We start from the raw sequence: 27,211 nt of genomic DNA on the forward strand, positions 1-27,211 counted from the left end.
AGATGCTGCCCTGCGGTTCGCTTTTTTTCGTAGCGTCTTTATCTGGTTTTTACTATCAGGGTAATGCTGGCCTCACAGAATGAATTTGGAAACTTTCCTTTCTTCTATGTTGTCCTTGGAAAGAAGAGCTATTAACTCTTCTGTAAGCGTTTGGTAGAGTCCAGCTGTGAAGGCTCTCCCTTCCCCCTGTGTTACGCTGACATTGGTTGAAAGCACCTTTAACCACTGCGTGTCCACTGCCAGTATTTCTGTGCGTCCCATTCTTCCTCTTGCATTTGTCCTAATGCTTGATCCCTTGCACCTGATAAGTGCCCAGTGGTCAGTTGTAATAATGTGAAATTACAGATTTTTGATGGAAAATCAGTAGCAGCTCATGCCTAACTGAAGGCCTAGAGAGAAAAATAAGAGTAGTTATGATTTAAAGAATTCTTAGTAATGTGAGAGTTGGGGAGCTATGTCAATGATATCTCAGTTAAAGTTAGGAAAACGAAGAGTTGGGATCTTCAACTTTTTTTTTTTTTTTTTTTGCTCAGATTGCGTAATGGGTTAAGCTCTCTGTCTTTGGATAATAGCAACGTTTATTAAGGCTATGAGAAGCTGAGTGACATAGGAGCTAAGTATGAGGAATGGACTTGCCATGCATGAGCTGTCCCGATAACCTCAGCTGGCTCGTCCCCGTTCAGTTACCTCGGCCAAGTGAGCTGACAGCAAGCCCTTCTAGCAAATCTCACTCAGTATTTGTCTACGTCTGACAGGGTGCGCATGATGGTCATTCTTCTTAGGTTCAGAGATCTGCACGTTGTGTGGTTAATACATAATCTGACGTGTTCATCGTTTGAGGGGAAATGGGCCAAATGGTCGTCTGAGGAGTGGAATTCAGAAGAAAACAGGAGAGTGACAGTGTCTGAGCTGCATCTGAAATATCAAGGCTGTTCACTGGGGGCTAAAGAGGTGGTGCAAGGAGGGAAACAGCCCAGGGCCGAGCGATCCCCCGCAGCAGACCCGGCTTCGTTGACCCCCGCGCGATGTGCTGCTGCAAGTGTCCGCTCCCTCTTCTGAGCGGTCATCTTGGGATTGAGATCGGGCTTGGTCTTGGGCTGTCGTCTTCCTCCTTCTTTCCAGCTGCTTTGATGTTGGTTTTTTCAGTAACAGGGAGCTATCCATAATGCAGAAAATACTGTTACGTGAGGGAGAAAAGACCCAGAGACACAATTCAAAGCCGTTAACACAGGCTTTTCTGTACTGTTGTGGTGAATTGACTCATTCATCATGTTCGGAAGCATCTGTGACTTTAGGATTCCCTCCAAGGCCGGGAGGCTCACCTCGAACCTCCGTGAGGAAGCATCTGACGTGGGGTCAGGCACTTCCTAGGCACTTAACATAAGTTAACTGCATTTGATCTTCAGCAAATGTGTTTTGAGCACCTGCTTTATCGTCAGCACCATTTTAGTCCGGGAGCTGAGTGTGTATGATGTGTGAAGCTCACAAGTGAGTAAAGACAGTGCTGTTTTTATTCGAAAGAAATGTGAAGTGTTAAAGGAACGTGGAAAACGCAGGGACTGTGTTGTTTTGGGGATCCCAGGGTGAGAGTTTCTAGAGGAGGTGATGTTCAGCCTGGGTCTTGCACAGCAGACCAGAGTGGGAGAGGAGAAGGACTAGCAGATAACAAAGACCCTATGTGGAGACAGCGGAGGACGTCTGTGTGTACCGTTGGGGGATGGCCACCGCATGGGATGGTGTGACCGGCTGTGGGAAGCCAGAGCGGCAGGTTGGGAACAGATGATGAAGGGTTTTTGCAGGTTCTGCTAAAGAGCTTGCATTTTATATGTGGCCGCTGAAAGGCCAGTTAAGGTTTTTAAGTAAAGAGAGACCTGGAGTTGCTTAGACGAGGACCCAGTGCGTCCGTGTGGGAGAATTGATTCGATGATGATGCTTTGTGACTGTGGCAAGTTTTCACTGAGGGCATCTGTATGCAATTTCTTACGACAATGGCATGTAAAATACCATCTTTATAAGGAATTCGAATCTCCCTCAGAACTAAAAGGCAATAGAAGGGTACTTCTCACAAACATAAACCTGGTTGGCTTTTATCTTATGAACTCCAGAAAAACTTAAAATATGATTTTCTCTTTCCATGTGCTTTAAGAAGTTTAGTGTCAAATTTCTGGTCCTCCTTTAACCAGGACACTGACACTTTTCTCAGAAGGGATAAATTCATAAGTCTGACATTAATCAATCATTGGCATTAACCGTGCGGAGGGTGGGAGAAGGTGGTGTGTTTTTCAGGAGATCCCTTCCCCCACACCTCCGAGGTCAACCTGCATCAGGTGCCTGGATGATGTGGGAGAGAGGCAAGGGGTGTCTTTCTGGTGTGAGGCTGGGGCTGCGGCCCTGGTGGGAGGGGCGTGGCTGGGGCAGACCTTGAGGGTGTGACGTGGGCGGGGGGCGTGGCCAGAGCGGAGCTCAGGGCGGGGGCTCTGGCCCGAGTGTTGTGGTGGAGTGTGAAACCCCTGAGCTCCCACATCGCCCATAAACCATTTCTTCGTCCGCCATGTCCCACATCTCCCACAATCCCCACTTCTTCCACCATCCCCAACGTCTCCCATAAACCACTGCTTCTGCCATCATTCCTCGCCTTTCCCACAATCCATTCCTTCTGAGGCCATGTCCCATATCTCCCATAAACCATTGCTTCTCCCATCATACCTCAGCCCTCCCACAATCCCCTGCGTCTCCCACAATGCCCCACACCTCCCACAATCCATTTCTTCTGCCGCCATGCTGCACATTTCCCATAAGCCGTTTCTTCTCCCACCATTCCTCATGTCTCCCACAATCCATTGCCTCTCCCACAATTCATTCCTTCAGCCGCCATGTCCATTTCCCATAAACCATTTCTTCTCCCACCATTCCTCACGTCTCCCACAATCAATCCCCTTTCCCACAATCCATTCCTTCTGCGGCCATGTCCCATATCTCCCACAAATCATTTTTTTCCCCATCATGCCCTATATCTCCTGCAATCCATTTCTTCTCCCACCATGCCCCATATCTCCAACAGTCCATTCCTTTTCTCACAGTCCCCTGCCTCTCCCACGATCCAGTTCTTCTGGCATGCTGCACATCTCCCATAAACCATTTCTTTGCCCACTAGTCTTCATATCTCCCAGAAACCATTGCTTCTGCCACCATTCCACACCCCTCCCACAATCCCCTGCTTCTCCCACCATGCCCCATCTCCCACAAGCCATTGCTTCTCCCACCATTCCTGTTTCCCACAATCCATTCCTTTTCCTAAAATCCCCTGCCTCTCCCACAATCCATTTTCTCTGCCGTTCCTCACGTTTCCCATAAACTATTTCTTCCACCATGCCCCGCATCACCTGTTAACCATTTCTTTTCCCACCGTGCCCCACATTGCCCATAAACCATTTCTTTTCCCACCATGCCCCACATCGCCCATAAACCATTTCTACTCCCACCGTTCATTTCTCCCACAATCCCTTGCCTCTCCCGCATGCCTCACATCTCCCACAATCCATTTCTTTTCCCACCATTCTTTATTTCTCCCACAATCCATTCCTTCTCCCACCATTCCCCACATCTCCCAGAAACCATTTCTTCTCCCACCATTCCTTACGTCTCCCATGAACCATTTCTTCTCCCATCATTCCTCATTAGGAGACCAGCAAAAAAAAAAAAAAAAAATACTGCCTGTCTATCCCACAATTCTTCATTCTCCCCCACAGTTGTTCTTTCTCACTAGTCCTGTTTCTCCCATAATACATTTTCCCGAATTTTCTTTGTTCTCCCTAATACTCCTTTTCCTTCTCATTATCTTCTGTCATTCCCACAATTCCCCTTTCACTGCCATGATCTTTTGTCTTTCCCACAGTGCGCTATTTTTCTCATCATCCCCCTTTTCCCACAATTCCCCTTTCTCCTCTATAATCCCTTTGTTCCCATTAACTCCATTTCTGTCCCACAGTTCTCCTTCCTTTTCCGTAATCCCTTGTCTCACCCACAGTCTTTTGTCTCTTGTGGAATTCCTTCTCTCCCGTAATTCTTTCTCTCCCATAACCCTTTTTGTCCTACGGTGCCTGTCCCATAATTTCCCATACTCTCCATAGCTTAGTTCTCTCAGTTCTCTTTCCCACAATTTTCCACTTTCTCCCACAATTCTGGGTGTTTCATTGTCTCTCACAAATCTGTTTTCTTCTACAATGCTGTTTTCCTCCATGCCTTGTTTTTTCCTAAAATTCTGTTTCTCCTTAACTACCCTGCTCTTCCCCACACTCCCTTCTCACAATTGCCTGTCTCCCACCGTTCTCTCTTCTTCCCCATAGGTCTCTGTTCTTTCCCACAGTACTCTGTTTTTGCCACGATTCTCTCCCTTAGTTTTTCATGCTCCCTCACAAGTCCATCTCCCCAAATTTTATTTCTCTCCCACAGTTCCCCATTCTCTCCAGAATCCCCATTCTTTCCCACAGTTCTGTTCTCTCCTATATTTCCTTGTGTCCTCCACATTTCTCTCCTCCACAATTGCCTCTCACTCACGCAATTTCTTATCTTAGCTTTCATTCCCTGTTGTCGCTTGCCCTCCTGAATGTAACACCAGGTGGCCCTGTGGATGGTAGCTGCTAGGGAAGTGTGGAAGAGAACATACTCCCGGCTCTGACTCTGCTGCACTCCCTGAATCAAAGTCCACACCTTGAAGGCGATCAAGGCCCAGGGGTCTTACGTTCTCTGTGGCTCATGGGTGCCCACGGATTGGGGCTTTCTGTGGCTCATGGGTGCCCACGGATTGGGGCTTTCTGATCTAGGGCTTTGAGGCTTTCAAGGAATCCACGAGGGTGCAAGAGACATCCAGTGTGCTTTCCTAAATCTTAGATCTGTGTGGGGCCAGGAAGTTTTAAGAACCCTCCTGGGCTGCCAGGGCTCACCAGAGAGAGTGACTAGGAAGGGGGTTGGCCCTTGGGCACCGTGAGCTTGCTGGCATGTGCAGAGCCTGCAGGGACACTCATCAGGAACTCACAATTGGCACCAATAGAGAATTAGTCCCCCGTCACCTCATTGGATTATCATCTCTGAGACTTGCTCAGCCAGCACATTTTCTCTTTGTGGAGACCTTTAAGACCAGAAGAGAAAACCCATGGACGTGCAGGCCTGCCAACAAGCCCGCGGCTGCGGGCATCCTGGGACGTCCGTGCAGGCCGGGCTGGGCTCAGGTGGCCTGGCCGCGGCAGCACTGGCATCTGAGAACGCTGTTGTGGCACAAATGCATTTCCTGCATGGAGCCCCAGGGGGAGGATGAAAGGACCAGGAACTTTTAAAAAGCCACGGGATCCAGAGCTTGCCCTGAAGTGTGAGGTCACGGGGGAGCGTCCTCAGCCCAGACCTTGATCACAAGCCACCATGTGATATCCCCCCCCCCCATCTCTCCGGGACTTTGCAAAGACCACAGAAGCCACACACAAGTTCCCACGAGCTCAGGATGTCCTCATAAACAACGGGCGACCCTGCGAAAATCAAATCTTTTTGAAGTGTCAGCTGCCCTCCAGCAGCAATGCAGTCTTAGAAGTGTCTTCTAGAAGTCTTCCCGCCGGTGCCTGGTCTCCTGTAAGAGCAGGCTCACCGCCCCAACAGAAAGTCTTCTCCCACCATCCTTGGTGGCGACCCACATTCTCCTCGGGATGTGGCTGTAGGTGCTGGGACCCTGATCAGTGCTTCCGCCCGTCTACATTCCCGTCTTTGTGGGGCTCATTAAACCGAGTCTGACGTACTCAGACCTCTGCTCTCCCCGACTCCTCATCATCCAGCCCCGGGAGGAAGCTCTGCTGCTCCCCCAACAGGTGTGTGTGTGGCGGGGTGTGGGTGGGGGTCCCTGCGGTGCCACACTTGGTTTTTCTTGGTCATATCATCGTCTTTTCCTGTAACTCAGGCTTTCCTAGACATTCCCGACATCTACGCTACTGTCTCCACTTCTCCACAGAACGCGGACGTGCTTGTGCTCCTGACACGCTCCCCACAGCCCTGCCTGCATCCCTTTTTAAATTCTGCTTGTTCCTGCCCCTCTTTGTACGCCTCCGTCTCCATTAATGCGCTGGGTGCTAGCTGCAGGCAGCTGACGTCAGGCACTTGCTCCGCTAAACGTATCCATTCAGCACTTCTTTCTTGAGCACCTTCTCTGTGCCTGCTGTTCCTTGAGGCGCTGTCGATACTATGGTGACTACAGTAGACATATTTCTTGTCCAGTGGGACTGTTCATTGCAGTGGCAGAGACAGAGAATGACAAGGACAAATGATTATACAATATTCCAGGTAGCAAGAGGTGCTGTGAAGAAAAACCCATAAGGGGAGGAGCGTGGCTTTAGAGTGTCCTGGATTTCTCCCTGAGGATGAGGGAACACTTGAGCTGAGATCTGGAAGGTGAGAATCCTACCGCTGAACACCCAGTGTCATTTGAATTGAGATCTGAATGAAGTGTAGAAGCGAGCTGTGAGAAAAATCTGGAAAAGAGCTTTACAGGCAGAAGTGATGTGCAAAGGCCCTGTGGCAGAACTGAGCTGGGTGTGTGAGAGGCCTGTGTGCTCGAGCATTGAGTGAACAGAGAGTGTGAGTGAGTGGAGATCCAATAACCAGCAAGGCCCATGGATGGACGGAGTCTGGGATTTGGAGATACTCATGAAGGGCAGTCACTTGCCCCATGCAGAGTTGCAAGGGCCACCCGTCTTCGTGTCTTCCACGTGTGTTCCCCACACGCAACCCAGAACTTGGAGCACAGCAGGCATGCCCGGACGCTTGCGGCATGAAAGAACGGCTCTGACGTCCGATCCAAAGGACCTGCACAGGTTCTGAGGGAACATGTGTTACTGGCATGAACAGACCTTCGGGACGACGCTGTTGGCAGGAGTAATTCCGCTGATCGGCACCCACTCCCCCCCCGCCCCCGAAACCACAGGGCATTGACCGTGAAAAGACAGTCCAAAGGTGTTTTCATTTGACAGGGGCGGGTGGTCTCCCGCCATCTGGAGCCCTCCTGGACTTGAGTACAGATGACCGGGCGACTATGGGGTCCTCTTGCCGAAGGGAGCGCCCCCTGTGGCTACTGCCCCAGCGGTCACACAGGGCCCCGTGACCTCACGCTCCCCAGTCCGACAGCACAGGGCTCTGAAGCCTCCCCATGTCCACAGCTGGTTTCCATTCGGTCGACAGCATCCCTGTGGTTCGGCCCGACGCACACATAGCCGCCGGTGCAGAGGCCTGGAAGAAGGGGTGCAGGGGCTCAAGACGGCCGTGGAGTCGGGCACTGGTGGCTGGAGAGAGACCCTCAGGGACACCAACACCGTCACGGTCTTTTCTCTTTTCCTCCCCAGGTTCTGATGCCAGCACAGTTGAAATCCATGTCGCAAGTGAGTCCCGCAACGAAAATGAGGTTGACTCTGTTCCCACACCCCGGGGAGACCTATGAGAGGCACGGGACAGGGGTCCAGACGCCATGTCCTCAGGCTCTGCAGTCCTCGTTCTTGAGAACTGTGTTCTGCCCCCAGATCTTCCGTCATCAGCCTGTTAGGGTTTCTTCCTGAGGAATGTGTCTGATGAGAGAGGACCTGGGAGCGTGACTGGGGACAGGAGGAGAATTCCTTCCTTCCAGACCCACAGGAACGTCTCCATCCTCTGCTGCCCGGGGTCTTCCTGAGGCTGGCCGCTGTAATGTAAATGCATACCCAGGTCTCTAGAAGGGTTAATAAAACAACGTAGTTGTGACTGAGCTGCCGGCCCGACGTGCATGCTGTCCGAACAACACCTCTAGCAAACGCTCTTGAGTGAGGTCTTGATGGTGCAGAAACAGCAGAGTAGAGACGCCGCAGGATGGACGGGGGCGGCCGCACAGCGTGCCCTTCCCGCGCCACTGGGGGCAGAGAAGGGTCCAGGTCTCCATCTCTAACGTAGCCGTCGGTGCCCGTGCCGTGCCGGGCAGGGACATAGTCTAAGGAGACCTTAGAATGTGCTTTAGATCATTGCCTAGCTTGGAATCTTTCTATCAGTTGCAATCTATGTATATTTAAAAGTTTTAAATGCATTTTTTATTCATCGGCAAACATACTGCAGTGGGCACTGGAGTTGCAAGCCACCTAGGTAGGCCTCTAGAAAGCAAGATGCTGTTTTCTCAGGACACTGCAGACAGCTGGGTTACGCGATCCTCCCTTCATGTCAGACGACTCCGCTTACTCGAGACAAGCGGTCCAGGAAGCTCCTAGAGCTGTACTTCTGGAAAGTCGCTTGGTTGCTGATGGGATTCGGGCACACTTGGACTGTGACCATGGTGCCCAGGGCCGTGCGTTCCTAAGGGTGGCCCCGTGCTAGATGACGCGCACCGTGATCCAGAGTGTCAAGGACGTGCGAACGAGCCCTAGCTTTTCTGGGTGGATCTGCCCTCCCACTCTGTGTTGACACTCGGTCTCCCCCAGCATCGGAAGCCCCCTTCTGCGTGATGGTTCCCCCAGTGGCCTGAGGCCAGCCCACCCCACCCCAGAAGCAGGGAGGCCAGCTCCTCGCTTTCCCGGCCTCCCCAACACCTGGAGCAAGACATGGAACTCAACAGACCCGTCCCCCAGTCTAGGTTAGAAGCTAGTGCCCAAGGGAATGGGCTGACGGAGCATGTCCGAGAGGGGTTGGCAGTAGGCACGCCCGCTTTGCAAGCAGCTGGAGTGCTTCCCGGGGGCCACAGTCCGGCATCCAGTGTTGGGGGGTGGGCAGCACCCAGTTGTGTGTCTGTGCGCGTTCCCTGCATGCGACCAATCCCGTAGCCTCAGTTTGGCTGTTCCTGCCTGTGTGGTCTCCAGGCCCAAGATCCTCATTCATTCTTTTCGGCTTACGCTGGCCAGAGTCAGGTTCAGAAGCTTGCAAGTAAGAAGTTTGTCTGATCTGACGATCCAGGTACAACTCCTCCTCGACGGGGGGTCCCGGTCACCGGCCAGCACGGTGGTTTTTATGGGGTGGGGGGCAGAAGGTGCGTGCATCCCTCCTCGCGCCTACTGGACAGGCACCGAGCGAGTCCGCGGACGCCCCGGGGACACGCGAATGACTGTCAGAGACATAGCGTATCAAGTCGCTCTGGTGAGGAGACAGCTGAGCAGAGGAATACACGATTCAGTGACGGGCAGCCTGGTCTGAAGCGATTTCCCGGTCAGGCAGGTTGCTGCAGGGGGGCTCGCGACGGTTTTGTAGCTGGTGGGTGCTAGAAAGCTCGGGGGCGCGAAGGGCCACGATCCAGTGGAGAGAAGGCAGTAATGACAAGGGAGGGACGTTTTCGAGAAGGCGCGGTGCCGGCGACCCACGAGTCTGGGCCGGATGGACACCACGGAGGCGTTCGTCGCTGGGGGTGTAGTTTGGGTGGGAAAGCGAGGCGGTCCTACCAGGTGACTTCCGTGTGATTTTGGTGTATCGGCCAGGTTAGGAGCCCGCCGATCTGTCACAGCTCAGGACACGTCTTGAGGACTCTGCTCACGTCGCCTATTAGCGGAATGCCGTCACGCTCACGTACAGCGCGCACTCTGGGTAGAACGTGTCCCACCCAGCGGCTTTCCTGCGGTTTCTCCCAGTTGCTCTCGCTTGGCGAAACGACAGGCTCCTCGTCAGAGCCCCCGCTCTCCGGAGCATGTACGTTTTAGTGGAAGGTAACACCGCGCAGAGTAGTGTCCCGCCGTCTCCCACACCGGTCCCCGCACCGTCTGTGTCCTGCTCGAGGTGGAAGTGTGTCGTGGGTGACGCATCTCAGAGGAAAGGGAGCCAGGCTGGAAAAAGAACGATTCGGCCACATTCTGAGCGTTTGGTAAGGGCAGACACAGCACTGCTTCCCACGGGGTCCTGCCCATTCTCACGCAGCTCACAAAGCGACGTCTGGGTCTCCGTCCACAGTCACGAATGGCCAGCACGCGCAGGTGCCCAGAGAGCTTCCCGCGAACAGGAAGAACATTCGTAAATACCCTTTAGGAACCGCATCAAGATGGGACGGTCCAAGTCCTGTGAAGGGACCAAAGCTGAAGATGTCCAAAATAAAACAAAGTCCGGCTTCCTCTCTGGTATAAAGAACCCCATTTAAAGCTGTGTGATCCCACCAAATCCACACGTCACGTACGCCTCTGCCCCCGGGAACCCTGACATGTGCTGCCTCCCACCCCCCGCCACCACACGGCCATGCTTGCAACTAGGTTCTTCCCAGGACCTTCCGTGGCTGTGTTTTCCCCCGAATGCCCCAACTGTGGGGACGTGCTCGGTCAACTTGGAGTTATCAAAAAGAAAAAGCAGGCTGTGTCCCTCCCAGACAGCCCTGGGACCCCAGCTGTCGGCTTCGTTCTGGTGCAGGATCACGTCGGAATTGGCGGGAAGGACACCGTGACCTTGTTGGTGACTCGTAGGGCAAGTACGTACCGTGCAGGAGTGCTCTGCCCCTCCTTCTCGTCTGCCTCCTTCCTCATCGCGCGGTAGCAACACCCAGTAATTACGGAGCACCCACCGATTGATTAAGGGGACACGAAACGGCGGTTGCCATGTGGCACAGAGCAGATGTCGGTCAGCATGCGGAACGTTAATGTGTACTGCGGAGTCACCCACGTCCTGTGACTTTGGGGTCCTCAAATGGCTCAACGCTAGTCCTTGAGCTCAGTCTCCCAGCAAACCCGCCTGCTGCTAAGACCCCTCTGCTCTTTTTACCCCCGCCAGCCTGGAATAAGGTAGAGGAGGAACAGGTGGAAACACGCTCCCGTTACAAAACCTGTGACGGTCACCGTGGCCCCGTTTCAGCAGAGCAGCCCCGGAAAGGGGCACTCAAGTAGTTTCCTTGAGAACAGGCAGAGTTTGGTCTTCACCCATCCGTGTCCACGGGGGCCCAAGAGTTCCCCCTGCGAGAGCAAGAACGCACACTCACTGAGTTCTCTAATATCAAAATAGAGCAATTTATTCAAGACACTGAGTATGATCTGTTGATTTTCTCTTGAAACAAATGAGCTACGACACAGAAGGTGATTCTTTTTCTCAGAGAGCGTGAGGGTGAGTGGGGGTGGAGAGAACAAAACGGGGGTCGATGTGGATGGAACAGAATCTAGAAAATGCAGACAGAGGACCACATCTGGCTGTACGTCTGACACAGACAATAAAAACTGCAGAAGCCAGAATTCAAAACTTCAGTGAGTGGCGGAAGGAACATTTCTGCATTTGACAAGAAACACGATTTAAAAAAAAAAAGTGGAACAGAAGGTTAAAAGTAACAACAAAGCAGACCCTCACATCTGACAAAGTGCACTTCACTTGGCGCCGTGATCTAGTTTTAGAAAGACGAAACAAACGTCAAGTCCTAGGTGTCGTGTGGGGTCGGAGGGTGGACACCCTGTCACGTCTGGCCCTTTCGGTCCCCCTGCCGTGGGGCAGGATCCCTCTGCCAGCTGGGCGTGCGGGACACGGTCTTGGTCACTTGAAACCCAAGCGAAGGTTCTAGGAAGGATCATCGTGTTACTCAGATTTCAGAATCTAGGTTCCGTGTGGTCAGTCAGACTTAAGCATTTACCCACAATTTCTCAGAGCTGTAAACAAGGACAAACAGTAACTTCGCCCACGGGCCGTCCCTCAAGGACGGAGATCAATCTTCCAGCTTTCTGGCAGCAGGGCAAACGTGGCAGGCTCGATGGTCGCGGTGGTTGTGCTGGGGACGGGGACGGATGGAAGGGGTGCTGCCCGCACGCTCATGGTCGGTCCCTCTCAGGCCCGTGGGAAGCTTCCTCTGCAAGGGCTGCTCGGGGAAGCTAGGCAGCGGACGTCGACCTTTGTCCTCACCAGCCTCCCCTCTGCACACAGGGGTCAAGCCTGTGCTGCGCATGGCCTCGCAGCCCTTGGCTCCTACCTGACCATTCCCAAGCGGCTCTGAGTTGGCAGGAGGCTAAAGCCCGGGCTCCCGACCTCCCTGTGAAGAGTATCTGCTGAACCCCTCACAGGATGTCTCGCCATGGCCACCCAACAGTGTTTGTTTGTCAAACACAAGCCATGTCCCGAACACGGGCCACCCCTCGACAACGTATGCTCTGTAGAGGGGACATCCTTACTTGGGGTGGGGAGTCAAGATGGTGTTGGTCTGGACCCCCAACACACTGCATCGCAAACCTAATGATGTCTTGGGGCCGGGCAATGAATCATCATCTGCTATCTTTAAAGATGGGAGAGGCGACTCCACAGAACTCTGACCCCTGGCCGAAGCACTTAGGCAACAGAGCCTGAGTAAAATACCCAAGTCGTCCGCAAGAGCACTTTTTGGGTCCCGTGTAGACCAGCTGTGAACGACTCTGAAATCCAAGCCAATTAATGATATGAGAAGGATGCACACTCTGGTCTTTGTAGCCAGTCCCGGCCCTTCCAGGTTCTGCGGAAGCCCTTCTCCTGCCCGTTGGGTTTCGGCTGCATGGATGGATGCCACCCTCTAATGTCCTGTCTCATGGCTGGAACACACGACCCAGCTGACACCTGCCCAGGACCGGACCCCCGCCCCCAGGCCTGGCCAGCTTCCTCATCCCTTCCTGTACCCGCTGGGAAACAGAGGAGGCAGGAGGCCTCAGCTTTCGGTCCTTCCCCACTGCTCATTTAAAAACTAGGTCGTGTTGGGTTATGACAACAAGAGTACAAAGGTCACCTGATCCAATGAAAGGAAACTCCTCTAGGAACACAAAGCCATGTTTAATTTTTTAAAAACAGTAAAAAGATTCATTATTTAAAAAAAAAATCTTTCTCCTAGTCTCTTGCGAGAGAAAGAAATTATGAAGACAGCAGAAATTATTAGTGACGTTTCTACCTATGTAATTCACTTCCGGGACTGAACATCTTCCTTTCCCATTCTTTTCTGTCATCGGGAGACCAGGGGAGATCCTGGAGCCTTTTATGTCAGTGTTGCAAGGACGGGTCACCCTGCTCTCGATGACACGACCCCCGGTATGTATAGTGCCGTCAACGAGATGTCGAGGGGACATCGAGCCCAGCCGTCAGTCGTGATGGCTTCTTCAATACCATTTGGTTTGGGGAATGCTTCTTGGGGTCAGAGGGCATTGTTCTTCCTCTCTCTCCCGCCGGCTACGAGGGCACACACGCCCTGCAAGACGCAATGCTCTTCTTCGAACCAAAACGTGCTGGGACCTCACGCTCTGGCTGCAGAGCAATCCCGTGGCCAATGCACAGGACTGACCTTTCCCCACCCAGACTTCTAACCACCTTTCATGAAGCTGAAGGGAAAGGAAAAAGCGACCTCAGACCCTGCCTGTGTCTTCCTAAAATTTGTTTAAAATATGAATCACACAAAACTCTCTATGTCTGATGGCCATTTTAGGATTTTAAAATTGTTTTAACATAAAAATATTTTTTTTTTTCCAAAAATACTCCGGGCTCTCTCATAAGTATTTTTTTTTCTCCTGTAAAAAGTCCCCCTGCCCTGCCTGCTTACATAAAGCACTTATTACGCGCCGAAAGTGCCCTTGAGACCTAAGATCCGAAGCGACTATGAGAAAGGGACAGAGAGAGAGTGAGCGAGGGGCGATGGGGGAGGGGACGGGGAAGCTGTCCGTCCAGGATTTCGTCATGGTGTCCATGAGGCTGCATCTACGGAGGGTAGACAAGACCACACGGAACGAAGGAGACAGGTGCGGGGGTGGGGGCAGACAACGGGAAAGAAGCAACACACCAAAAACAGTTTCCATCTCAGACTGAAGGCCCCCAGACGACAGGATTCCAGCCAATAGAAAAACCACCGGACAAAGAAGATTCTAGAAAATAGAAAGTGTTGGGATTACAAAGTTGCGCATTTCATCGGTACAAACTGGTCTTTGAACATCCTTTGTGAGAACTGTAGTGTCCAAATTGTTAGGGAAAAAACAAACCCGCCACGTGGAGGAGAGTCCCCTCCCCCCCTTTTGGTTTATCACAGCATTTTTCTTGTTTTTCCTTTTTTTGGCACAGCTTTTTTTTTCCTCCTTTTTCTTTTCTCCTCTCAGCCATCAGAGCCTGTCCTGGATGGAAACCAAACCGTGCACCGTTTCACTGGTGGCTTTGTGCTTCCCAGGCTGAATGTTCTGGGTGGAAACCGTTCTTTCCCCCTTTGATAGGACTGTGTATGTTTCTGTTTTAAACTTCTTGATGAAGGTTACGAAAAAATAGAGACTCCCGTGGCCAGGGATGAGCTGATTTCCAAGTACACTCTAATGCAAGTCAAGTTCATAGAGTTTCAGAGCGGAGAGAACTGTGTCTGCAACCCCACACATTCACTGCTGGTCCGTTAGAATTCTTTTCTATAATATTTTGTGTTTACTTCCGAAGATCTAAAACACACACCTGGAAAGAAAGAGAAAGTGCCTGTTATCTTCACAGACACCACCAAGATGCCTTTACAGCCCTTGGACCAAATCTGGCTCATCACCCGTGTTTTGTAAATAAAGTTTTATTGGCACACAGTCACGAAGGTTCAGAGAAACTCCAGTAAGAGGCCAGTGTCTGAGCATCTGGCCAACCAACCCCAAGCAAACGGCGCGGCACGGAAAAGCCAGGTCGAGGGCAGTGCTGGGAAGAAATGGGAGTGGACGCGTCGTGACGGGGTAGGTGACAACTCAAGCCTGAGCACACGGATGCTGGGAACACGGGGGGCCCACGTGGACACTTTGCAAGCCCTTCTCTGCTACCCCCCGGCCTTGGAGCTCAACTGCAGGAATGAACTAAAAGGCTAGACATCTCATGGGACCAGAGTAGGACCACTGGGAGCCAGGAGACCTATGGAAGGAAAGGCTGTGCCCTCACCACCGCAGGGCCCAGGTCAGGGGCACAAACGTGGAGCTAAGACAGGAGCAAGTTTCTCGGCGTCAGCACCAGTGGTATTTACGGCCAGATGCTTCCCTGCTGTGGGGCCGTCCCGGGCCTTGTAGCAGGCTTGGCAGCATTCTTGCCCTCCACCCACCAGACGCCAGGCGCCCCCCCCCGAAGTAGGGACAACCAGAAACACCTCCAGACATTGTCCAATGTCCTCATGGGGGCAGAATCACCAATTTCCCTGAGAAAATGTTGGCCAGAATGACAACCTGGAAGGGAGGAACAGGCAGCCATTCTCAAATGGTGCCAACCCAACGGGATCCAGCCCAGAAGTTTCCTTCACCCAAAACACATTCACTGAATACCTACTGTGTGCAAGGCTCTCGGAGACCAGGGCCCATCACTACCCCCCCCCCCCCCCGCTCCAGGAAGTGCAGTCAGGTGTCAGGTTGCCCGTCTTTTCACCTTCCCGCCCTGGCCCCTCCACTCCCCGTCCAGCCACAGGTGCTGCTTACAGAGCCGTCGGAGGCGCTGGCGCCCACTTTGTCCCCTCGGGCGTTCCAGCACACCTCGAAGATGCCGCCAGTGCCTCGGTAGCTGTGCACCAGACTCCCGCTCTGCAAAGCAAAGCACAGCAGTCGTCACTCAGGACGCACAGGGCACGCAATGCAGGGATGTGCTACAAGGAGCCGCTCCTCGGGATGTCACCCCGAGATGTTATCCCACTGTGTCGTCACGGACAGCTGCTAAGTTGTCAGACGCACAGAAAAGCAATGTGGTTATCTGGTGGCTGCAGATAACGTGCTTTCAGACCTGCCTCCACCGGGAGCCTACATGTAGCCCTTGGTGGTCCACCACCCGGGCCTGGACACGGCTGGGGAGGTGGCTCCTCCTCGGGCCCCTCCCAGCCAGTGACTGATGGTGCCGTGCAGACGGGGCAGCTGTTCTACGAGATGGGAACACAGCAGGGAAAAGGTCGACGCTGTGACATATTTTTTTATATTTACCTCTCACTGAGAATTAAAGTGACCTTTAATTAAAATGTCTCCAAGAGGGTACCTGGGTGGCTCAGTGGGTGAAGCGTCCGCCTTCGGCTCAGGTCATGATCTCAGGGTCCTGGGATCAAGCCCTGCATCCAGCTCCCTGCTCAGCGAAGAGCCTGCCTCTCCCTCTGCCCCCTGCTCATGATCTCTAATAAAATCTTGAAAAAAAATGTGTCTCGGGGGTACCTGTCTGCCTCAGCCAGTAGAGAATATGACCCTTGATCCTGGGGTCATAAATTCCAGCCCCACGTTGGGTGCAGAGTTTACTTAAAAACAAGGTGCCTGGGTGGCCCTGTCGATTCAGCGTCCACCCCCCGCTCAGGTCATGATCTCAGGGTCCTGGGGTCGAGTCCCGCATCGGGCTCCCTGCTCAGTGGGGAGTCCGCCTCTCCCTCTCCCCACCACTTGTGTTCGCTCGCTCTCCCTCTCTCAAAAAAAATCTAAACAATTAAAAAAAAAAATCTTTAAAAAAAAAACATCTCAGAGTGTTGTGATTTATACAAAGGGAGTGATACAATTTGACGAGTTTTTGACAGTAGGCAGCCCCTAAGGAACGATGTCATTTTACAAACCGAGCCAGCATGATTTCCAGCAAGTGTTTCACGAAGAGACTCTGGCCTGCTGTCCCTGGGATGTGTTTTCCAGGAGGCCCATCTAGAGAGGCTGGCTCCACACAGGGCCCACCATCGCCTCTCCTTCCGCAAGAGGATGTGGTTTAGGTAAGGCAGTCCCTGGGAAGCCTGAGGTCTCAGTGGACCCCCGCACGGCTGTGCCAGTTACCCTGGCCCATGCCCCATCTCCCCCAGCCACAAGGGGCACATGGACTCCAGAATGTGAATCCATCCGAACGTCAGCCAAGCCCAAGGGAATCAAGAAGGTAGGTCACGTGAAAAGGGGTGCAGGGAAGCCACGTGATCCATCCCGAGATCCAACAAAATGGATCACTGGCTATTTTCAAGGACTCCTACCATACGACCATCTCCTTCATTAGGAGGACCAACAGCTGAGTCCCCAAGGTAATACTCTGTATTCTGCTAGCTCCTGCCCATTCTACTCAATGGGCAGATTTCTGTTATGCCGCGGGTATTGCTGGGGCACAGACGTGGCCAGGGCGGGCCTCAGCCCCGTTGCCTGCTGCTCCTGGAGAGTGCAAATGGAAGGCTACCTGTCCACCCCCCAACTGCAGTAACCACAGGGCCGCGTCTCTGGAGACGCCTGTGCCCAAGAAAAGGAGAAGGCAGGTAGAAGGTTCGATGCCCACAAGTTGAAGATGGGGGTAGCCCTGGGGGGAGAAGACCCCCGGCCCATACGGAGCACAGGGCAGGCGGCATGGAGCCTGGGGTCTGCCCGGGGAGGAAGGGTGGGCTTCAGGGCTTCGTCTGGGACAACTCATTCCTAAGCACACATTCCCCACTTGCCGCTCCTAGCCTGGGTCCCTGGAAACACGATTTGGACGTTACTTTTGGAAAGGATTCGGTCCCAGGAATCGGGGGGATTACCTGAGTATTCCAGATATGCACACACTTGTCAAAGGAGCCACTGGCCAAATACTTCCCGTCAGGGCTAAAAGCCACACTGTAGACGGGCTCCTGATGTTTGGTGAGCGTGTGGGTGCAAACGCCTCGCTCCACGTCCCACAGTCGAACCGTAGAATCAAACGAAGCACTGAGAAGACGGGAGACAGAACATCACCACAGAAACACCTTGCTTCCTTTCCGTTTCCCTAAGATGTTTAACCAGTAGCACCAGCTTTTGTTTCCAAGCTTTTATGCTTTGAGAGAGAATAAACAGGCACGCCCTCTCCAAAACGTGACTCGGACATACTGAAAACGAGGCCACAGCCCTCAAACATCTTCCTTTCCTTCCCTTTGCCCTTCCCTTCCTTCCGGGGCTGTTACCAGGGACATAAGCTGATACCCACGTAGTTTCTCTCTGCATTTCCTACAGATAGGCATGATAAATACTTTCATAGAATATTTACCACATTTTCTAAAATGCTCCCGCCATTAAAAAAGATAACTTGCATTGTTAGCAACTGAAATGATACCAACGGTTTGGAAAAACAGCAAACTGAATGAATAAAACTCAATCCAAGAGGAATTAAAATACAGTCACGTCCAAATATGTGGTCACACCGTGGAGAGCTGCAAATCTGGGTTATTTTCCAACGTGAAAGCACAGCGCGTATCCCAGAGCTGTTACCTGGCATTCTCTCCCCACATGCATGCTCCCTTCCTACCGGTGACTGAAAGGATCACTTGTGCTCGTAATGGGTACCGTGTCACAGAAGCACCTTCTAGGCCATCAGAACGGACGGCAGTGTGTTCTTTACACAGTCATTGAGTGGATTTTAGGACAATTACTTGAGATAAGAGAAGTATGGCCTTCATGATGTTCTGGGGTTAGGCTCTCAGCAGCTGTAGGAAGCCCCTCCAGTTCTGTGTAAGACAGGGCCCCGGCCCGCCGCTCGCAACAAACACCAGTCCTCACTGCTCGGCGAGGCTGCCCGGCCCGCCGCTTGCTGCAAAGATGGACTTTCTTCCTGATTTACAGCAGGCTGCCACCCGTCGCCTGTGCCCACTACCCCTCTCTCCCCATGGCCTTCTCTCCAACAAGCCCATGGCCGCTCCTGGTCACGAAACATCCCCGCCAAGGCTCCTCTCTTGCAGGCGAAGCAAACACACCCACGCTGCTTCCGACTAGTCTCCAGACCCCCAGTGACCCCGGCATTCAGTCTCGGAATCTCTTCAGCTTGTTTTCTAAATGTTCTTTGGAAAACACAGTACCTAGAGTGGAACGCTGCATCCTGAATGGGCTCCGGCGAGCACTGGGACAACCAATTCTGGCTGGACTGGCCACTCCACTGCTCCCAGTGCTGCGTCCCAGGGGGCTCACTCTCTCGGTGGTTGGGTCAGGTCGGACTAGGGCTGGGGAGCCCCTTGTCATCGCTCATAATGCTCCCCACCTGCTGCTGCCAGCCGGATCAAGTAACCGAGCCCAGTGTCCACACTGAACTCGGTCTCCTTCCTTCACCAAAGCAAAGTCCTCAAACCCTGGACGTGTGACCAGTGCCTCCTACGAACTCACGCTCCAGACGAGCCTTACCTCAAGTTAGCTGTCACTTCACAGTCTTGTGGCGCTTTCGAAGCGAGCGCACCACGTCATTTAGTTTGGGAGGGCACGCACAAATTCACCAACGGCTTAGCGAAACTTCCTGTTCTTTGGCTACGAGTAAGTCTTACTGGCCCTGCGGCTAGCTCGGCCCCAACGAGCAAGGCTGCTTTTAGGAACCGCGCCCAGGGTGGGCCGTCTGCCCTTTACCTTGCGAGCATGATGTTGGAATTTGGGTTGCTGGTGGCTGGCCCGGTGGGACTCCACTTTATGGTGTAGATCTCTTTGCTGTGAGCCTGCAGGTCATGGACACACGTGTCCTGCTTCATACTCCAGATCTAGAGAACGGAACAGGAACAACGTGAGCAGATGCCCTTCCTACATCCCTCATTCCGTGAGCTCTTGCGAAGCTCGCCGCGGGGCGTGGAGTGCGGCCGGCCAATCAGCACGTCACACGCCAGAGAGGGGGGCAACGTGCGAGAGTGCACCTGTGAGAAAGGCCGCGGGGAAGGGAAGGAGTCTCCGCAGGGCCCTCCACGGATCCATAGGAGTTAACCGTAGGACAGCGACACCTAGTTGGTAGTGGGGACAGAGGCAGACAGAGGGCTGGGAACAAAATCGTCCGCAGAGGAGCTGTGAGCGCCAGGTCCTCACTGAGTACGTGCAGTTGTCTAGGATGAGACAGCCCGCCCTCCTCTCAGCGTTACCTTTAATGTCATGTCATCGGAGCAGGATGCTAGCAGCATTCCAGAAGGGTCCCATTTGATGGCGTTGACCTCATTCTGAAAGAGAGCAAAGGGTTTCAGGAGAAAGGCCTGTGAGCAGATACTCCAACCTTCCAGCAGGGGGCAGCAGTGCCCCGTCGGCGCCGCAAAGAGCCCGTTTGCATGTCGGCTGCATCTCAAAGGACACCGCTGAGAAACCATGCACTTTCCTCTTTTCCCTTTCCTTTCTCTTACTCTGCCTTCCACATTTATGTACGAGCACAGCCATATACCAGACGTCACTGCCCCCTCATCTACGTTTCTTTATGAAAGAAAACATCACGACTAGGGAGTTACACCAATGTACATATAATCCAGGACAGCGCAGAAAACCAGTAAGACCGTGGTTATTTAAAAACTGACTCTGAAAATCGTTCCCTACATACTTTTAATACCACAGCTGCTTCTGGCCTAAATCCATACAAGAGCCCTCTTTCCATGCTTGGGGGGCGGTATGGGTGGGGGTGGGTGGAGGGCAAAGACTTAAGATCTCGGTGCACAGGACAGTTTAATCCAGGTTCGGGACGGGATCAGAAGGCACTAGTGGTAACTGTTAGGAATGCACCCATAAACAACACCTCTGAGGGAGGCAAGGGCTGGAAATCCAGGGCAAACAGCAAGTAAGCCACATGCTGCAACCTAGGGCAGGTAGAAAGTTCCAGCAGGCAGCTGCAGTGTGCTGTGGGGGGCAGAAAGGAATGAGGCTGCAGAAAGCCCTCCAGTTTCGGGGACCGGATGCCCCCGAGGCGGACTCCTGCAGGATGAAGGCAAATGCCCCCCGAGGGACACGTTTATACAGGAGCCCGCTGCACCTCAGCCTGCCGGGGGTGGCTGTGCGCTGAGGAGAAATGCCAGGAACAAGCCCACGGGTCTCGCTGGCTTTCCAGCAGCATCACTAGAGCCCATGTGCCCAGGAGAGTCCCACTCATGCCTGTTGTCCCGGCCTGACAGTCACCTGATTACAGACTCACAATAATGTCCCACTCCTAAGTGCTCTGGTTGGGATGATAAATTTTACGGTCATGCTATTTGTTAAGGACACCGAGTTTTGAAGGGTGTGACATGGAGAAGTGACAAGGCCACGTGTGCATTCCGTGCAGTCTGGACAGCGGATGGCCCGGGGAAAAGGGAGGAAGAAAGCCTGGAAGTCCCAGGACCAGCTCACTGGGTGAGCTTAGGGAGGACGGAGGGGTTGGGCTAGAGACGGGCATGAGAAAGTGCATGCCGGACCCCAGGGAAACGGGCCCAGGGACAGGCATGGCCCCGTGGACAGGCTCAGCCATTGCAGGCAGCCACGGTGGCTCTGGCTGCAACCAGAGAGAGGAGACCCTACGGGCAGATCTCTCAGGGCCCAGGAGCGCGGAGCTGGGCCCACTGGGTGTCCCCAGCTAGACCCATCTGTAAAGCCTCGAGGGTTGAGCCAACTCCTTCCCCGGGTGGAGTTTTCTCTCCCCGCTTCTGCAGCCCGAGTCCCAATTCCCAGGAGGCATCCAGGAATGGTCCACAGGGTCTCGGGAAGAAAAGAGGCTCAGCTCCGTTCAGCTTGTGTCTCATGCGGGATGATGAACTGTGAGAAGACCCATTTGCACATGTGTGATGGTGATCAAGCCCCAAGTGGGGCCGCTGCAAGTCGCAAAGACTTCTGTTCAAAGTTTGGGGAGAGTGTAGGGTTAGGGTAGAGAGTAAGAGACGGGAGAAACACAGAGGGGGGTCAGTTTAGAGACACGATGAGATGCTAACAGGAGAGTTGATGGCTGTGCTTTTAGAAGCAGGGACCGGTAAGGCAGACGAGCTAGTGCTGACGAGTCAGGCGGGCAAGTCTCCCAGGAGGACTGAGGTAGGGTAGAAGGGGGCTTGGGGGCTCCAGGGATCTGACCTGGAAAACAGAGAGCCTCGTGTGCCCCACACTACGGAACTGGATAAGAAGTCAGCTGGCATCTGAGTGTGTTGGATTAAATGTTGATATTTTCCACCAAATTTAGGAAAATATGGCTATTATTGCTTCATATAATTTTTGTGTTCTACTCTCTTTCCTCTCTTTCTCCATTACACGTATAATGCTGGAGGGCTTCGTACTGTTCACAGGTCACTAAGCCTCTCTGAGAAAGTCTGTCCAAGCTTTATCACCTCTTCAAATCAACTCTTTTCTATGATCTCGCGTCCCTAACCTTCCTGCCATCTCCCACCTGCTGCTGAACTCCCCGTGAGGATTTTCATTTCAGACACTGCACCCTCGGTTCTCAGACGTCCACTGGGCTGTGCTTTCTCTGCCAGCGCTCCCCATCTATTCGCTCATTACGAGCAGCCTTTCCTTTGTGTCTCTGTACACTTTCACGACAGCCACTTCCAAGTCTTCCCTGCAGAATCGAGCACCTGACTCCTCTCGGGGTCACATGTGGGCCTACAAGTGGGTTAATCCAGGGCCCAGAGATGCTGCGAGCACCCGGGACCCAGAGGCCAGTCCTCAGAAGTCACACTTACGGTGTGTCCCTGGAAGGTTTTGACGGGGCGGTCACAGCCGAGTCTGCAGACGTGGATACACATGTCGGTGCTGCACGAGGCGAAGGTCGTGTTGTTCTGCCAGTCCACATCGAGCGCGGGCGCTGTGGGGCGGGGCAGCGGGGAGACACCTGCATTTACTACCCGTGCACAGAGCTCAGCTGATTTAAAACAATTAAAAGCAGAGTCAAGAAGCCTCATCCAGCCACGTAATAAAAGAACGTTCCCAGTGTGAACACAGCCTCTCCTCATCGACCGCAGAGACCCTTCTGTCCACATCTGGAAGGCTGAGCAGACGCTCTAGAGAGAGCCCCATGGCGGCTGACGTGCCCTGTGGCCGCGGAGTCGCTGGCTCCCCGACACGGTGAGAAAGGTTCATGAGAACGTGCACTGCTTGCCCTCACACCTGGTTGCTTCCAGAAATATCCCTGTGGCGGGCTGATTTGATTTCTTTTAGGTGGGAAGAACAGGGACAAGGACATGAAAAAGATTTCATACCCTATGTTTTAAAAAATCTCCTGCAACACATTATTGGAGCCCGCCAACTGGAGGGGACTGACCCCTTTGGGGACCAAGTGGGCTTAGGGCTCAGGACTTGTGATGAACACCCCTTCTGACTCCTGGGCCTTTCCCAGGCCCCGGTGGCTCCAGGAGCTCCGTGGAGGGTTTGGGGGAGGGTGATGGATTTCTCTGCCTCCCAGCGCTCCCTCTTCCCCCAACCGCCCGTGAGACACGCAGCACCCTTGCTCTCACACCTCTTGTTCCCAGCAGGAAGACAGTTAGGTTCCTGCACATCTCTGATCACGCAGGTTTCATCAACTGGTCGGTGCATAACCATGTCTCGTATTTCTTTTAAAGTCAAGTCAGCACTGATTCGGGAGAAGCGTCCCGATGACTCGGAATACGCTAACAGCAGCTTGCCCCTCCCCTTCTGCAGTTTCAATGCGGTCACCTTTCACAGGTAGGTCATGCAGGGTGGATCCCGCTCCCTCACCAAGTGCATCTTGCGGGAGGGAGTATTTGGGGGAGAGCGAGGCCAACAGCATCTCTTTCTGTTACCTGCCCAGCACCGTGTTTCACGGTAACCCCCCGGTTCCCGGCAAGGATCCCGCGTGTGCACAGCGGAAGGAAGAAGCAGATCCCGCTTGGTCGGGGGGATGAGCCCGTGAGCCAGAGAGCCAAGACCGCGGCTGCTCGTGCTGAGAGCACCGCACCGGCGAAATCCTGAATTCCTGGGCCACCCTCTGCATTCAGGGCGTGCAACCCATGCACTTGGAAATAGGACGATGTGGGGGGCAGGTCCAGCGACAGAATCTAGTACCTGGCCGTAAAAATTAATACCTGCTAACCCTTGCCATCCGAAGAGGGGACGCTCTGTACTTGGGTGGCTGACCCCCTGTGAGTGGGCCCCTGCCACCAGGACCCCCAGAGCCCCCAGGGCGACCTCACCATTCAGTGTGGCTAAGTGACGGGAAACAAGGTGTAGCGGTTCTGGGGTCCCCACGCCCTCCCTGCCCACACGTGGGCTCAGTGAGGTTCAGCAATGAGCACCAGGCGCAGCCCGGCTTTCTTTGTTGTTCAATTGTGAAGTATTACTATTCATCCAGGCTCCCCCAATGGTTGCACTTTGCAGCTCCACGGGACAGGAGCAAGAGCAGAAGGCTGATGCTGGTACGGCGTGGGGTGGGGGGGCGATGGCGTGCTACCACAGGGGCAGCTCTGTGCGACCACGTACCCAGTCAGATCCAGAACCACGCCATCGTCACCAGGAGTCCCCTCGTGTCACGTGACACGCACACCAAGCCCTCCCTGCACCACCCCTACACTCTGGCTCCACTCGTGTGTTCTCCAAGACCAAAACTGCATCATCTCAAGAAGCTTCTACGTAAATGGAATCAAACAGCAGGTGACCTTTGGAGATTGGCTTATGTCACTCAGGAGAACGCCCCGCAGATCCACCGGGCTGTTACGTGTTCCTTCTCATTGCCGAGTGGTCGTCCCCACTCAGGCTCCGAGCTCATGCTTCCTGCGGACGGTGACAGACGGTGGCCCTACCGGGTGTTCATGGGGAAAACCCAATACGGCAAAGCAATTTCTCAGATCAACCCATCAAATGCGGAGTCTCTGAAGGCTAACGAAGGGTCCTCCTTATAAGCGCCAACTATCTGTGTTTTGCTCTGAAAAGGAGCATGCTTGCTTTTCTTTCATGTTACCATCTTGAACAATCTCTAGCACTCTCCTTGACACTAAGGAAAAAAAAAGAGCAAATGACACCTGGAACTTACTGGACCAGCAGTGGGTCTACCCAATCCCCATTACGGTAAGAATTACGGGCAAGAAGTTCTCTGAATACACAATAAATCCTGGCCTGTGGTTTTTCTGCTGAAAACTTCATAAATGAAAAGATTTATTTACTATTTCTGGGGGGGAGGGCAGAGGCAGAGGGAGAGAGAGAATGCACCAGCAGACTCTGCACTGAGCGTGGAGCCTGAGATCAGGACCTGAGCCAAAATCAGGAGTCAGACGCTTCACCGACGGAGCCACCCAGGTGCCCCCATAAATCAATTCTTAAAAGTGTTAGGGGAAGCTCACCAATGTTTATCTAGGGCATACTTTTTCTCTGAAAAGTAGAATCCAGAGCTGAGTTTCAGATATTCCTCCAATCACATGGGTGAGCACACCTGCTCTTCTCGGGCTCCGAACCCACTATGGTATCGTCCCCGACAACAAAGGTCGGGACGCTTTGGCATTTATGCCAACAATGCAAGGCCACTGGGAAGGATACTGTCACTCGCTACGTGCTCTGCTGTGCCGTCTGGAGCAGGACTGTAATCCGGCAACACACACAGACCCACGCAGGCTGGCTTGCCAGAGGGTGGGCTTGTAAGCAGACTTCGTAATGGAGAAGGGATTTCCTTTCGGGGTGGTGGAAATGTTCTGGAACTAGATAGCGGTGATGGCTGTCCACCACGTGGACGTGTAGTCGCCTTTACTGATGGTACGTATCATTAGTAAGTGGGGCGGGGAGCGTGTACACGTCCTAGCACGTGTATATGCATGTCCTGTGCATACACAAACGTCTGTGTCCTGTAATGTGACACACACACCCTCCCCCGCCCCACCCCACACAGGCTGGAATAGCAAGCCGCCTGCGCTGGGAGCCGTGCCTACTTCCTGGTGAGAACGTACATTCTGGAATATGTTCAGCCACTTCCACATCATCAGTGCTGTTAAAGCAACACTAACAGCAGAGTTCACCGGCACCCCAAGGGGCGTGTCCAGTGTGGACCCCAAGCTATGAGGACACACGGGAGAGACGTGCTATGTCAGCAGAGCAGCAGGGTGTCAGCTGTGACTCCAGGGTCCCCCTTGCTCAGGAGAAAGCACTGCTTTAGTACCGTGTGCAGTCAGGGACAGACTGGTGTCCGTTCGTCGGAACCTAGTCCTGCCTCACGGACTCTTTGGCTCCGTCGGCTCCCTGGACGACCCACGTCCCCTGCTCGGAGCCCCTCCCTGGGCACGGAGATGGGCTGTGCCGTCCAGGGGGGCCCATGGGGCCAGCGTTTAGATGCAGACCATCACCAGGCACCCCAACTACCCATCAGGATGCCCGGAGAGAACAGTAAACACTTCCTCTGTGCATTTAGATTCCATCAAAATGGAACATTTCCTGTTGAGGGAAGGAGCATCCACTCCCTTCTGTCAAGTCTGAGCCAGTCTTTCTAACCGTCTGTTCCTTCTGGGAGGTGGTCGTCTGTCCTTAAGAGGCTACATCTAACAAGATAAGGCTACACAGAGCGTGAAGTAACCGGTGGGAATGTGAATAGTGGGAACTCTGGACCCCTGGCCGCCCCAGGGAGCCCGCGGGGATCCCGGCACACAAAGGGACAGGGTAAGGTCCAGAGCAGTGGCTGCACATCTCTGCGGGGCACACGGACCCCCGCAGGCCTGACGCTCTCCCTGCAGGAGCACCCACTGGCAAGGCTGGTCTTGGCCCGAGACTGGGAATTTGGACGTCCACAGGTTTCCCACCACGGCCTAACGGACGAGAATGGTGTCCTGTGCCTGAACTGCGCAAACAGTGGGGTGTATACCGAACCCCTGCTTTCCCTCTGGGAGTCTGGAACTGGGCACACACCAAGCAGGGGTGCCTACAGGACCAGCCGCCAATCACAAACCTTAGGCATTGAGTCCTGGTGAGTTTTCCTGGTAGCCGACCCTTCACGTGTATTGTCCTAACTTGTTTCTGGGGCATCAGACGTGGGCTGACTGATTCCACTCGCAGAGGACCCTGGGAGGCTCTGGATGTCCCCCTGTACGCCTCTGGTCTGCGGCTTCTGCTTTGTATCCTGCTGCGGTGACACGTCTCAGCCCTGAGGACAGCTGTCCGCGGAGTCCGGGGACTCCTCCCAGGGAACTTCCGAACCCAGGCACGGTCGCAGGGAACCCCGATGCAGCATCCCCCTTGGGACAGCAGGGGGAAGACGCCCACACTGGTTCTGTGGTTGGGCCACTGCTGTGTTTTTAAACTTCCGAGCAGGCACGCGCTGAGGGCATCTGTATCTTGCAAAGTAAGAGCAACGCTCCCCATGAAATGCATTTCCTTCCCACCAGCTCCGTTCTGTGGGCTCCTTCCTGCAAGCTTTCACGATTACTACTGTAAGAGACACTTCCTAGGACTACGAATTACTATTTTTGAATTACAATAAAAAAAAACACCAAAAAAACCCTCAAAAACTCACCGGAATGAAACGGAAACTGTTGTTTGGCTTCTCCTGTGTGGGCATCCCAAATTATGGTTGTCTGCGCTCCGCAAACAAAAAGAAAAAGTGAGTATTCTTCACAGAAAGATTTCTCTAGAAAAATCTAACATACAGGAAAAGACCATGACCCCTCCCTTCCTTCTAAGCCAGCACTGTCCAAAAGAGATACAATGTGAGCCACAAAGGTCATTTTTAATTT

The 27,211-nt window shown here is 53.5% G+C and overlaps 2 protein-coding genes across 6 annotated transcripts in view; one reads left to right on the top strand and one right to left on the bottom strand.

Annotated features, from left to right (window-relative positions):
- Positions 1-12,769, top strand: part of GPR143 (G protein-coupled receptor 143) — a 42,683-nt gene extending 29,914 nt beyond the window's left edge. For both annotated transcript variants that reach the window (XM_087859768.1, XM_045813597.2), the window contains one exon: positions 7,377-12,769. In XM_087859768.1, coding sequence (XP_087715894.1) covers positions 7,377-7,471 — 95 coding nt within the window. In that variant the 3' untranslated portion in view covers positions 7,472-12,769. The remainder of the gene's footprint in view (positions 1-7,376) is intronic.
- TBL1X (transducin beta like 1 X-linked) overlaps positions 12,705-27,211 on the bottom strand; it is a 211,700-nt gene continuing 197,193 nt past the window's right edge. For all 4 annotated transcript variants that reach the window (XM_087859766.1, XM_045813596.2, XM_087859767.1 and 1 more), the window contains 7 exons: positions 26,992-27,052; positions 22,232-22,353; positions 19,694-19,768; positions 19,197-19,324; positions 17,375-17,540; positions 15,348-15,449; positions 12,705-14,364 (listed from right to left, as the gene is read on the bottom strand). In XM_087859766.1, coding sequence (XP_087715892.1) covers positions 14,338-14,364; positions 15,348-15,449; positions 17,375-17,540; positions 19,197-19,324; positions 19,694-19,768; positions 22,232-22,353; positions 26,992-27,052 — 681 coding nt within the window. In that variant the 3' untranslated portion in view covers positions 12,705-14,337. The remainder of the gene's footprint in view (positions 14,365-15,347; positions 15,450-17,374; positions 17,541-19,196; positions 19,325-19,693; positions 19,769-22,231; positions 22,354-26,991; positions 27,053-27,211) is intronic.

The sequence above is a fragment of the Ursus americanus genome, chromosome X (assembly GCF_024610735.1).
Source record: "Ursus americanus isolate L20-20 chromosome X, mUrsAme1.1.p, whole genome shotgun sequence".
In the NCBI taxonomy this organism is placed as follows: domain Eukaryota; kingdom Metazoa; phylum Chordata; class Mammalia; order Carnivora; family Ursidae; genus Ursus; species Ursus americanus.